General features: G+C 47.1%; 1 protein-coding gene across 2 annotated transcripts; it reads right to left on the bottom strand.

Moving 5' to 3' along the window:
* Positions 1-10,643: 10,643 nt before the first annotated feature.
* LOC121542526 (vesicle transport protein GOT1B) lies at positions 10,644-14,050 on the bottom strand. 2 transcript variants are annotated; one of them, XM_045208443.1, is made up of 6 exons: positions 13,894-14,050; positions 13,326-13,417; positions 12,792-12,970; positions 12,452-12,533; positions 12,042-12,078; positions 10,644-11,709 (listed from the first exon to the last, which is right to left on the bottom strand). In XM_045208443.1, the coding sequence occupies exons 1-5, from the start codon at positions 13,916-13,918 to the stop codon at positions 12,070-12,072; spliced, it is 387 nt and encodes a 128-aa protein (XP_045064378.1). In that variant the 5' UTR covers positions 13,919-14,050; the 3' UTR covers positions 10,644-11,709; positions 12,042-12,069. The 2 variants fall into 2 exon arrangements, with proteins under 2 accessions (XP_045064378.1, XP_041707855.1); XM_041851921.2 differs by lacking the exon at positions 12,042-12,078.
* Between the last annotated feature and the right edge of the window lie 59 nt (positions 14,051-14,109).

Here is a 14,109-nt window from a genome sequence, read left to right as displayed (position 1 = left end):
GTTATTTTGTGTTTCTTCCATTTGCGAATAATAGCACCAACTGTTGTCACCTTCTCACCAAGCTGCTTGGCGATGGTCTTGTAGCCCATTCCAGCCTTTTGTAGGTCTACAATATTGTCCCTGACATCCTTGGAGAGCTCTTTGGTCTTGGCCATGGTGGAGAGTTTGGAATCTGATTGATTGATTGCTTCTGTGGACAGGTGTCTTTTATACAGGGAACAAACTGAGATTAGGAGCACTACCTTTAAGAATGTGCTCCTAATCTCAGCTCGTTACCGGTATAAAAGACACCTGGGAGCCAGAAGTCTTTCTGATTGAGAGGGGGTCAAATACTTATTTCCCTCATTAAAATGCAAATCAATTTATAACATTTCTGACATGCGTTTTTCTGGATTTTTTTGTTGTTATTCTGTCTCTCACTGTTCAAATAAACCTACCAGTAAAATTAGAGACTGATCATTTCTTTGTCAGTGGGCAATTGTACAAAATCAGCAGGGGATCAAATACTTTTTTCCCTCACTGTACGTAACCTCGTTGATTCTCCTCAGGACTTTGAACGGCCCCACAAACCGCGGGCTCAGCTTACGGCAGGGCAGGCGGAAGGGCAGATCCAGACGTTCCATGAACGCCTTCCAAATCTTGGACGTGAACTGGGGACCTCGGTCGGACACGATATCCTCTGGCACCCCGTAGTGCCGGAAGACGTGAGTAAACAGGGCCTCCGCAGTCTGCAGGGCCGTGGGGAGACCGGGCAGAGGAAGGAGGCGGCAGGACTTGCAGTCCACAACGACCAGGATGGTGGTGTTACCTTGGGAGAGGGGAAGATCAGTCAGAAAATCAATACTAAGATGAGACCATGGTTGTTGTGGAACTGGTAATGGTTGTAGCTTACCCGTTGGGAGGTGCCTAGGTGCCTTCCTCTGGGCGCACACCGAGCAGAAGGAGACGTACACCCTCACGTCCTTAGCCAAGGTAGGCCACCAGTACTTTCCGCTCAAGCAGCGCACTGTACGGCCGATACCTGGGTGACCAGAGGAGGGTGACCTGTGTGCCCAGAAGATCAGACGATCACGGATAAGAGCAGGCACGTACCGCAGCCCAGCTGGTCACTGCGGTGGAGATGGATCTGTGCGTAATGCCTGCTCTATATCCGCGTCCATCGCCCAAACTACCGGTGCCACAATGCTGGAGGCCGGGAGTATGGGGGTGTTGTCTCTGGGCCTCTCCTCTGTGTCATACAGCCGGGACAGTGCGTCTGCCTTCACGTTCTTCGAACCCGGAATGTATGATAGTGTAAAATCAAACCGGGTGAAGAATAGGGCCCACCTGGCCTGGCGAGGATTCAGCCTCCTCGCTGCCTGGATGTACTCCAGGTTACGGTGGTCCGTCCAGACGAGGAAAGGGTGTTGTTTTGCCCCTTCGAGCCAATACCTCCACACGGTCAAGGCTCGGACAACAGCCAACAGCTCCCGATCACCAACGTCGTAGTTCTGCTCCGCCGGGCTGAGCTTCTTAGAGAAGAAGGCATGGGGCAGAGCTTGGGTGGCGTACCCGAGCGTTGAGACAGGACAGCTCCTATCCCAACCTCGGATGCATCCACCTCCACTACGAACGGTAGTGATGAATCGGGGTGGGCCAGTACTGGGGCTGAGGTGAACAGACCCTGCAGTTTGCTGAAGGCCAGGTCAGCCTCAGCAGACCAGCGGAGTCGAGATGGCCCACCCTTCAACAGGGAGGTAATGGGAGCTGTGACCTTGCCAAAGCCCCAGATAAACCTCTGATAGTAGTTGGCAAAGCCAAGGAAGCGCTGCACCTCCTTAACCGTGGTTGGAGTCGGCCAATTACACACGGCTGAAATGCGATCTCCCTCCATCTCCACACCTGAGGTGGAAATGCGGTATCCAAGGAAGGAGACGGACTGCTGGAAAAACATACACTTCTCTGCCTTAGCATAAAGGTAATTTGCCAACAGTCGGGCCAGCACCTTGTGAACCAGGGACACATGCTCGGTGCGTGTAGCGGAATACACCAGGATGTCATCGATGTAGACCACTACACCAAGCATGTCCCAAAACACCTCGTCCACAAAGGACTGGAAAACTGAGGGAGCATTCATCAAACCATAGGGCATCACCAGGTATTCATAATGCCCCGTGGTTGTGTAGAATGCTGTCTTCCACTCACCTCTCTCTCGGATACGTACCAGGTTGTACGCACTCCTGAGATCTAATTTGGTGAAGAAGCGTGCTCCATGCATTGATTCAATCACTGAAGGAATGAGGGGGAGAGGATAACTAAATCTTATTGTCTCCCTGTTCAGTGGTCGATAATCAATGCAAGGGCGCAGACCTCCGTCCTTCTTCTTCACAAAGAAGAAACTCGAGGAGGCGGGTGAAGTGGAGGGACGTATATATCCCTGGCGCAGGGACTCGGTGACATAGGTTTCCATAGACACCGTTTCAGCCTGTGACAGGGGGTATATATGACTCCTGGGAGGTACAGCGTCTACCCGGAGGTTTATCGCGCAATCTCCCGCCTGATGAGGTGGTAATTTAGTCGCCTGTGTTTTAGAGAACGCTTGCGCCAGATCAAGGTATTCAGGGGGAATGCACATGGTGGAGGTACTGTCTGGATTTCCACCGTGGTTGCACCAACGGAAACATCTAGACACCTACTCTGACACTCTCGCGACTACCCCGTGAGAGCCCTCTGCGGCCATGAGAAGGTGGGGTTGTGGATGTCTAGCCAAGGGATACCTAATACCACAGGGAAAGCAGGAGATTCAATCATCGAAAAAATAACCTGCTCAAAATGAGTCCCCTGGGTGATCATGGTGACTGGTATCGTGACTTCCGTAACAAACCCGGACCTTAATGGTCGACTATCGAGTGCTCTGATGGGGAGTGGAATGGATAGGGGAACCAATGTTATGTCTTGACGGCGTGCGAATGCCCTGTCCATAAAGTTCTCAGCTGCGCCTGAATCGACTAGCGCCTTACACTGGGGAACTACCATGAGATCGGGAAAGTGGATAGGTAGGGTACAGTGCGCAGCAGAGGGCTCTGAACAAGTGTGGGTGTTCTGTACCTGGGGTGATGCGTGAGTGCCCTGCCTGCCGCCTCCCGGCCCAAAAGAACGTTGACTACGACGTGTAGTGTATTATCCCTTCGTGCCACCAGAGTGGCACTGTCGCTGTCCTCCTCCGCTCTCTCGGCAGGCGGCTCCACCCAGCTCCATCGGCTCGGGATCCGAGTCGTCCGGGGTGGAAACGGGCAGACCCCTATCAGGACGTCCTCTGACTGCCAGCAGGTTGTTCAAACGAATGGCCATGTCCACCAGTTTGTTGAAGGACAACATGGTGTCTCAGCAGGCTAGCTCCCGTCGGACGTCCTCCCGCAGATGGCACCGGAAATGGTCGTTCCACCTGGACCGCTGCCAGCGTCCGAAACTCCAACGCGAAGTCCTGCGCGGTCCTCGTCCCCTGCCTCAGATGGACCAGTCGCTCACCCGCCTCTCTACCCTCGGGTGGTGTAATGATGTCATGTCATAGTATTGTGAGGACCGAGGTAGAGTTACGAGATAATTGGCTTGGTTCCACTGAGTCTGCATTCCTTATGTCAAAGGAGATTAGTGATGTTTATGGTAGTATAATAATATAATAATATGCCATTTAGCAGACGCTTTTATCCAAAGCGACTTACAGTCATGTGTGCATAAAGTTTTACGTATGGGTGGTCCCGGAGATCGAACCCACTACCCTGGCGTTACAAGCGCCATGCTCTACCAATTGAGCTACAGAGGACCACAGTATGATGGATGGATATGGTATACTGGCTTGGGTCAAAGGGTAATAGTAGTAGAGAAAGGGAGTTCACATGATGATTACCAGATGGTCGTGGAGAAGTTTGTAACAGGCTATATAAGAGAGAGTGAATCTTTGTTCGGGAGAGAGAAAGATGAAAGAGGCTGGGCTATGCCCCAATGTCTGTTATAACTAACCCGGTACCGACTAATAAAACATTTACATGAACTCCTCATCAAAAGTGTCTAAGTACATCCTTACATTCGTGATCACTTGATACCTAGAAACTCCTCATAACAGGCGGGTGATCGAAGACCGCCCGAAAGAGGCGAGCGAACTCCCTGTAGTCCTCCAACGCGGCTCCTCCTTCGTTCCACACCGCGTTGGCCCACTCCAGAGCTTTCCCACAGAGGCAGGAAGCAAGGACGGACACCTTCTCCCGCTCCGATGGTTCCGGCCTGATGCTGGCGAAGTAAAGCTCCAATTGGAGGAGGAATCCCTGGCACAGCGCCGTCGTCCCATTAAACGCCGTGGTCGGGATATCTGGATCCCTCCGGGTGCTGGGGTGTAGGTGGCTGGATCCGGTTGGCCAGCTGGTCTCGACAGATCGGGTTCTCTCCTCTCGAGGCGTTGGACGACCTGAAGAACCTGATCCATCGCTTCCCCCAAGCTGGCCAGCATCGTGGAATGCTCCTGGACCCGTGCCACGACTCCAGGCATGCGCTCTTCTCCTGCTGACTCCATATTCGGGTGGGTGATTCTGTGATGAGGTGGTGTTGAAGGAGTCAGGCGCAGGAGGGTAAATCACAGAATAACAGGCTTTAATCCGCAAAATACATGTTTATGCAGAACAGCGTCAAACACACTCCAGGGCACAAAACAGGTGCACTGGAAAATACAAGGCACACAGGAAAATACTCCCATCTAACAAAATACCCGAGCTCCACCGAGCTTCACTAACCTTCACAATAAACAATCACCCACAAGGACAAGGGGGCAGGGAATTAGAACCAGGTGTGTGTGATAACGAGACAAGACAGTGATGATGATTTGGGCGGCAGTGGTTAGTACTCCGGTGACGACGAACGCCGAAGCCTGCCCGAACAAGGAGGGGAGGCAGCATCGGCCGAAGTCGTGACAGGAACCACCAAGACTCTTCCTAAAGCTGGCCGCCTGGCCAAACTGAGCAATCTGGGGAGAAGGGCCTTGGTCAAGGAGTTACAGTGCCTTGCAAAAGTATTCATCCCCCTTGGCGTTTTTTCACTATTTTGTTGCATTACAACCTGTAATTTAAATTGATTTTAGTCCAAATTGGTGAAATGAAATGGAAAAAATAACTTGTTTCAAAAAATTCTAAAAAATAAATAACAGAAAAGTGGTGCGGGCGTATGTATTCACCCACTTTGCCATGAAGCCCCTAAATAAGATCTGGTGCAACCAATTACCTTCAGAAGTCACATAATTAGTTAAATAAACCAATCTAAGCATCACATGATCTGTCACATGATCTTAGTATATATACATATGTTCTGAAAGGCCCCAGAGTCTGCAACACCACTAAGCAAGGGGCACCACCAAGCAAGCGGCACCATGAAGACCGAGGAGCTCTCCAAACAGGTCAGGGACAAAGTTGTGGAGAAGTACAGATCAGGGTTGGGTTATAAAAAAATATCCAAAACTTTGAACATCCCACGGAGCACCATTAAATCCATTAATGAAAAATGGAAAGAATATGGCACCACAACAAACCTGCCAAGAGAGGGCAGCCCACCAAAACTCATGGACCAGGCAAGGAGGGCATTAATCAGACCAAAGATAACCCTGAAGGAGCTGCAACGCTCCACAGCGGAGATTGGAGTATCTGTCCATAGGACCACTTTAAGCCATACACTCCACAGAGCTGGGCTTTACGAAGAGTGGCCAGAAAAAAGCCATTGCTTAAAGAAAAAAATAAGCAAACTCGTTTGGTGTTCACCAAAAGGCATGTGGGAGACTCCACCAAACATATGGAAGAAGGTACTCTGGTCAGATGAGACTAAAATTGAGCTTTTTGGCCATTAAGGAAAACGCTATGTCTGGTGCAAACACGACACCTCTCATCACCCCGAGAACACCATCCCCACAGTGAAGCATGGTGGTGGCAGCATCATGTTGTGGGGATGTTATTCATCGGCAGGGACTGGGAAACTAGTCAGAATTGAAGGAATGATGGATGGCGCTAAATAAAGGGAAATTATTGAGGGAAACCTGTTTCAGTCTTCCATAGATTTGAGACTGGGTCGGAGGTTCACCTTCCAGCAGGACAATGACCCTAAGCATACTGCTAAAGCTTGGGTGGTTTAAGGGGAAACATTTAAATGTCTTGGAATGGCCTAGTCAAAACCCAGATCTCAATCCAATTGAGCTCCAGTGTTCCTCTGTGGAGATGGGAGAACCTTCCAGAAGGACAACCATCTCTGCAGCACTCCACTGATCATGCCTTTATGGTAGAGTGGCCAGACGGAAGCCACTCCTCTGTAAAAGGCACATGACAGCCCGCTTGGAGTTTGCCAAAAGGCACCCAAAGGTCTCTCAGACCATGAGAAAAAAGATTCTCCAGTCTGATGAAACCAAGATTGAACTCTTTGGCCTGAATGCCAAGCGTCACGTCTGGAGGAAATCTGGCAGCATCCCTACGGTGAAGCATGGTGGTGGCAGCATCATGCTGTGGGGATGTTTTTCAGCAGCAGGGACTGGGACACTAGTCAGGATTGAGGGAAAGATGAATGGAGCAAAGTACAGAGAGATCCTTGATGAAAACCTGCTTCAGAGTACTCAGGACCTCAGACTGGGGCGAAGGTTCACCTTCCAACAGGACAACGACCCTAAGCACACAGCAAAGACAACGCAGGAGTGGCTTCGGGACAAGTCTCTGAATATCCTTGAGTGGCCCAGCCAGAGCCCGGACTTGAACCCGATCTAACATCTCTGGAGAGACCTGAAAATAGCTGTGCAGCGACACTCCCCATCCTTAGTTTCATGAGCTGTTCAAGTGGCTGGTCTCAGACCATCCCGCAGGTGAAGAAGCCAGACGTGGAGGTCCTGGGCCTGCGTGGTTAACCGTGGTCTGCAGTTGTGAGGCCGGTTGGACGTACTGTCAAATTCATTAAAACAACATTGGAGGCGGCTTATGGTAGAGAAATGAACATTACATTCTCTGGCAACAGCTCTGGTGGACATTTCTGCAGTCAGCATACCAATTGCACGCTCCCTCAAAACTTGAGACATCTTTGGGTTTGTGTTGTGTGACAAAACTCTACATTTTAGAGTGGCATTTTATTGTCCCCAGCACAAGGTGCACCTGTGTAATGATCATGCTGTTTAATCAGCTTCTTGATATGCCACACCTGTCAGGTGGATGGATTATCTTGGCAAAGGAGAAATTATCACGAATAGGGATGTATACAAATGAGTGCACAAAAGTTGCGAGAAATACGATTTTTGGAAAATTTGGAAAATATCTGGGATCTTTTATTCATCTCATGAAACATGGGACCAACACTTTACATGTTGCATCTATATTTTTGTTCAGTATATTTTCCATTTGTCACAATCAAAACACACTGAATGACAATGGCACAACGCAAGTTTTCTTTTGTTTTTGTGTAGTTACAAAAGTGTCAGACAAAACATTGTCAAAGCATTGTCATTTCACATGTAACCATTCCATTCAGTACCCTCCATTCCTATACATTGATACAATTACAACTCAAATGTTGCGCTTTAAAAAAAAAACGGAATCTACAGAAGTTCTCTCATCCAGTCATACACATAAATGACTGAAAAATAAGGGGAAAATATACAACTTCCAGATCTTGTACTCATAACAGGTGTGAGAGAAAAGAAAGAAAAGCTATTTTCTTCCACAGGACTCAAGTTTTAGTCCAGTGTGAGAAAGCACAGGCACCATAAGTAGGACCAGGAGTCTTTCCCACACCTGACCAGGAAACCACCTATAACTATGGCTTTGAGTATTCCCTGGTCTGGTCATATGGTCAGGAAACCCTAACATGGTCTAAGATCTGTTTGTGCCATCTTGCTAACCCCTAGTTCGTTGTTGTCAAGACAGCACATCACTAGGAAACACCCCTGGCCCCATCTATATTGTAACAATAGGACCAGCTCTCCTCCTCCACACCTTTTGAGGTTGTCCAGAGGCTGTCTTCAGAAGTGATGACATGGTGATTTTGTCTGTACATTCAATAGCAGATTAAGAGAGCGAAAACGGACGCTGGTTCTCTTCAGTCCGTTAGAGGAACTCTACTTCTCGTGGGGAGTTCTCCAGTAGAGGAGAGCAGCATTCAACAACGACATGTAAAACATTATTGGGTAGCCATCGTAACCAACTCCAGATTCATTAGAAACAGTAACCAACTCCAGATTCATTAGTAACAGTCGCCCGTAGCAGCCAGGACTGGTACCCTTGACTGGTACGGACCTTAAAATTGCTGAATCTAGATACAAAAAACCAGACCGTTTTCCCTTGAAATGGGAAGAGGTCTTAATATACACTGCTCAAAAAAATAAAGGGAACACTAAAATAACACATCCTAGATCTGAATGAATGAAATAATCTTATTAAATACTTTTTTCTTTACATAGTTGAATGTGCTGACAACAAAATCACACAAAAATTATCAATGGAAATCAAATTTATCAACCCATGGAGGTCTGGATTTGGAGTCACCCTCAAAATTAAAGTGGAAAACCACACTACAGGCTGATCCAACTTTGATGTAATGTCCTTAAAACAAATCTAAATGAGGCTCAGTAGTGTGTGTGGCCTCCACGTGCCTGTATGACCTCCCTACAACGCCTGGGCATGCTCCTGATGAGGTGGCGGATGGTCTCCTGAGGGATCTCCTCCCAGACCTGGACTAAAGCATCCGCCAACTCCTGGACAGTCTGTGGTGCAACGTGGCTTTGGTGGATGGAGCGAGACATGATGTCCCAGATGTGCTCAATTGGATTCAGGTCTGGGGAACGGGCGGGCCAGTCCATAGCATCAATGCCTTCCTCTTGCAGGAACTGCTGACACACTCCAGCCACATGAGGTCTAGCATTGTCTTGCATTAGGCCAACCGCACCAGCATATGGTCTCACAAGGGGTCTGAGGATCTCATCTCGGTACCTAATGGCTGTCAGGCTACCTCTGGCGAGCACATGGAGGGCTGTGCGGCCCCCCAAAGAAATGCCACCCCACACCATGACTGACCCACCGCCAAACCGGTCATGCTGGAGGATGTTGCAGGCAGCAGAACGTTCTCCACGGCGTCTCCAGACTCTGTCACGTCTGTCACATGTGCTCAGTGTGAACCTGCTTTCATCTGTGAAGAGCACAGGGCGCCAGTGGCAAATTTGCCAATCTTGGTGTTCTCTGGCAAATGCCAAACGTCCTGCACGGTGTTGGGCTGTAAGTACAACCCCCACCTGTGGACGTCGGGCCCTCATACCACCCTCATGGAGTCTGTTTCTGACCGTTTGAGCAGACACATGCACATTTGTGGCCTGCTGGAGGTCATTTTGCAGGGCTCTGGCAGTGCTCCTCCTGCTCCTCCTTGCACAAAGGCGGAGGTAGCAGTCCTGCTGCTGGGTTGTTGCCCTCCTACGGCCTACTCCACGTCTCCTGATGTACTGGCCTGTCTCCTGGTAGCGCCTCCATGCTCTGGACACTACGCTGACAGACACAGCAAACCTTCTTGCCACAGCTCGCATTGATGTGCCATCCTGGATGAGCTGCACTACCTGAGCCACTTGTGTGGGTTGTAGACTCCGTCTCATGCTACCACTAGAGTGAAAGCACCACCAGCATTCAAAAGTGACCAAAACATCAGCCAGGAAGCATAGGAACTGAGAAGTGGTCTGTGGTCACCACCTGCAAAACCAGTCCTTTATTGGGGGTGTCTTGCTAATTGCCTATAATTTCCACCTGTTGTCTATTCCATTTGCACAACAGCATGTGAAATTTATTGTCAATCAGTGTTGCTTCTTAAGTGGACTGTTTGATTTCACAGAAGTGTGATTGACTTGGAGTTACATTGTGTTGTGTAAGTGTTCCCTTTATTTTTTTGAGCAGTGTATAAAGTCTCATGAAAATTACCTAGCTAACTGTTGGAGGTAAGCGATTGACCAATGGGGGTTAAGTGGCTTCATGAGAACTACTGTATCATAAATATAATAGAGATCAAAAATTTCTAAAAACCAGTTTTTGCTTTTTCATTATGGGGTATTGTGTGTAGATTAATGAGGGGGAAAAAAATGATTTAATCCATTTTAAAATAAGGCTGTAACGTAACAAAATGTGTAAAAAGTCAAGGGGTCTGAAAACTTTCTGAACAACCATATAAACGCAACATGCAACAATTTCAAAGATTTTACTGAGTTACAGTTCATATAAGGAAATCAGTCAATTGATATAAATTCATTAGGCCCCACTCTATGGATTTCACATGACTGGGCAGGGGCGCAGCCATGGGTGGGCATAGGCCCACCCACTTGGGAGCCAGGCCCACCCACTGGGGAGCCAGCCCCAGCCAATCAGAATGAGTTTTTCCCCACAAAAGGGCTTTATTATAGACATAAATACTCCTCAGTTTCATCAGCTGTTCGGGTGGCTGGTCTCAGACGATCCCGCAGGTGAAGAAGCCGGACATGGAGGTGTGTATGGAACATTTCTGGGATCTTTTATTTCATCTCATGAAACATGGGACCAACACTTTACATGTAGCATCTATATTTCTGTTCAGTATATTTTCCATTTGTCACAATCAAAACAAACTGAATGACAATGGGACAACGCAAGTTCTTTTGTTTTTGTGTAATTACAAAAGTATCAGACAAAACATTGTCAAAGCATTGTCATTTCACATGTAACCATTCCATTCAGTACCCTCCATTCCTATAGTTTACATTGATAAAATTACAACTCAAATGTTGCGCTTAAAAAAAAAATCTACAGAAGTTCTCTCATCCAGTCATACACAGAAATGACAGAAAAATAAGGGGAAAATATGCAACTGCCATATCTGGTACTCATAACAGGTGTGAGAGAAAAGAAAGAAAAGCTATTTTCTTCCACAGGACTCAAGTTTTAGTCCAGTGTGAGAAAGCACAGGCACCATAAGTAGGACCAGGAGTCTTTCCCATACCTGACCAGGAAACCACCTATAACTATGGCTTCGAGTTTTCCCTGGTCTGGTCATATGGTCAGGAAACCCTAACATGGTCTAAGATCTGTTTGTGCCATCTTGCTAACCCCTAGTGCATTGTTGTCAAGACAGCACAGCACTAGGAAAACCCCCTGGCCCCATCTATAATGTAACAATAGGACCAGCTCTCCTCCTCCACACCTCTTCTGAGGTTGTCCAGAGGCTGTCTTCAGAGGCGATGACATGGTGAGTTTGTCTGTATATTCAATAGCAGAGTAAGAGATAGAAAATGGACGCTGGTTCTCTTCAGTCCGTTAGAGGAACTCTACTTCTCGTGGGGAGTTCTCCAGTAGAGGAGAGCAGCATTCAACAACGACATGTAAAACATTCTGGGGTAGCCATTGTAACCAACTCCAGATTCATTAGTAAGAGTCGCCCGTAGCAACCAGGACTGGTACCCTTGACTGGTACGGACCTTAAAATTGCAGAATCAAGATACAAAAAAGCAGACCGTTTTCCCTTGAAACGGGAAGAGGTCTTAATATATAAAGTCTCATGAAAATTACCTAGCTAACTGTTGGAGGTAAGCGATTGACCAATGGGGGTTAAGTGGCTTTATGAGAACTACTGTATCATAAATATAAGAGAGATGATTTTTTCTTAATAAACAAAAAGTCACTGTTATACCATGGTGTTGCTCTCTCCCACTTTGTCCACGAACTGAAAGACAGAGAGAAAATAAAAATATAAGTCAACAGTCTACCGTCCCCTTTGCAAAGTAGAGCAAAATAGATGACATCGAGAAGCTTGACTAAAACGTTTAGTGCATAGTTGTACATGGGCAATAAAATGTTTGCTTGACGTGACTGATTGAGTAGACTAAACAAAACGGTGTGTAGGATAAATTCTGTTGCTGGTGTCCTAGTATAAATTATTTCCAATACCCATGGTTCCCTACTCTGGTCAGGCATAAGGCAACATTACAGTATAACATACATTATAAACAGATGTGAATCATGCTCACATGCAAGGGAAAATCTGCAGTGACTGACCAAGACTGCGGATTGTCCTCAGAGTTAATTACGAAGGCTTTAAAGAGACAGAGACACATTCTCCTCAAAACAAGTGACTCCACAAACATACACCTCAAAACACACACACACACTCTTATATGATAGAAGATTGAGTGACACAGTATGAGACACTACAGCCTTCCAGAACCACTGTCAGAGACCAAGTGGACCATGTGTTGCCTTTAGTATAACTACCTCAGCCCACACAGCACCCACTGCATTGTAGCTCCTGTTCCCATTGTTTTACTCACCCAGTTGTGTAGTGGAGGATAGACGCAAGTAAACACAGTTTACCCACCAGGAAAAATGCATTGAAACTATAGGAGCGTTACTTTTTTCACCGTAACCGGCAAACAAATGTTTTATTACCACTAGATCACTGTACTCACCCCACTGATGAATGGGAGGTTTAGCAGGGAGCCCAGGATAGGTATCCTTCTGATGAAGCCTACTGCCACTGGGAAGAAACCCCTGGAGAAGATAAAGAGAAAGAGAGGGGGGAGAGAAAGAGAGAGAGTTAGTTGACAACAGCAAGCACATGATGACGGACTACGGATCTTTACACGCAGCAAAGCCCTTGCATCAAATGGGGGCTGCGCTCAACAGGGAGTGGGGGCGAGACACAGTTGACAGGACAAACAAAGCTTTCTTGGCTTGTTTCCCTCCAGACTGGATCTTATTCTAAAGATAAGCTTAGCAAACTGAGCCTGGGGACTGTGGTGTACCCACCTGAATAAAAGGAAAAAGCCATAGACCTCCAGGACCACGCCCACAATGGGCCAGCCAATAAGAACGATCAACACTCCACCCAGGAAGAAGCTGGTGGCCTTCATCTTGTGTTTCTGGAAGAAGAAGCGGAACGTCCTCTCCAGACCGATCACAAACGACAGGCCAGCCACAAACAGGATCTATAGAGAGAGATAAAAGGGACAGGGAACGGACAATGTCAATGTTTGTTGACAATGACAGAGTACTTCACAATTAAACCCTACAACTCTAGAAGGTGGTGATTGTTCTCAGTTGAGAGAGAGAGAGAGAGAGACAGAAAGGCACACACAGATAGAGTGAACAACCGTTAACCCTCAGGCAAGGAGCTCTGACTCTGCAGCTGTGTGTTTCTCAGTGTCACTCAGAGATAATTGTATTGCAGATCACACCAACGTCCAATAAATATAGCAAAACGTAAGCCTCATGTATGTAGCTGCAGAAGGTAGGCAAACATTCTGAATATGAACTGTGGATGGTGATGATGAAATCACTCACATTTCCTATTGCAAGGAGTGCTTTGTCAAAAAACAGGATCATTCCAAAGAAGAGGAAAAACACACCGAAGCCTGTTAGTCCCATTCCGATCTCTGCAAGAAAGAGGAATCACATTATTTCAAGTATCCAAGCACACTAAAGTTAATATGTTTCAATCACAGGAGGCTGCTGAGGGGAGAACGGCTCATAATAATGGCGGTAACGGAGCGAATGGATGGCATCCAACATACCATTCCACATATTGCACGAGCCCGTCCTCCCCAATTAGGTGCCACCAACCTCCTGTGGTTTCAATTGACATCCTCGCTCCCTAACTAGCCATCTGGCTCAGAATGAATGTCATTAATTAGCTAGCTAACGTTAGCTGTCAATGGTCACTCTATCTAGCAAAAAAATACTATTCAGCAAGCTATCTATTTCTAGCTGGTTTCCTCACATTAAGAGAATAGCCTAGCTTAATTTAGCGTTAGTAATGTAGTTGAGAGGCTAGCTTGCTAACGAACGTTAGCCAAAGAGCTGGAACAAGTTGGCAAGCAACAACCGTTAGATAAAATAGAAATCGCCTTACTCTGTGAGTCCGTTAGAGAGATCATTTTGACAATGAATCAACAGCTTGTAAAATATAAAGGTTTACACTGTTAATTGTATTTTACTAAAATACAAGTTCAAATGCTATTACAACTGTAGTGCCACTGTAGCACTAGCCACGTCTTCCGGAAACACGCCTTCTTGGTTACATCAAAAAAATATTCTTCTTCCGGACAAAGTCAGGGGTGCATTCAAC

This window comes from Coregonus clupeaformis, chromosome 28 (genome assembly GCF_020615455.1).
Source record: "Coregonus clupeaformis isolate EN_2021a chromosome 28, ASM2061545v1, whole genome shotgun sequence".
Lineage (NCBI taxonomy): Eukaryota > Metazoa > Chordata > Actinopteri > Salmoniformes > Salmonidae > Coregonus > Coregonus clupeaformis.
This window is presented reverse-complemented; position numbering and strand designations above follow the sequence as displayed.

Excerpts from the sequence above, each read along its gene's own strand:
- LOC121542526 (XM_041851921.2), bottom strand. The coding sequence starts at position 13,918 with ATGATCTCTCTAACGGACTCACAGA. Across the intron at positions 13,418-13,893 it reads CTCTCTAACGGACTCACAGA|AGATCGGAATGGGACTAACA; the intron begins GTAAGGCGATTT and ends TCTTTCTTGCAG. Across the intron at positions 12,971-13,325 it reads CACTCCTTGCAATAGGAAAT|ATCCTGTTTGTGGCTGGCCT; the intron begins GTGAGTGATTTC and ends CTCTCTCTATAG.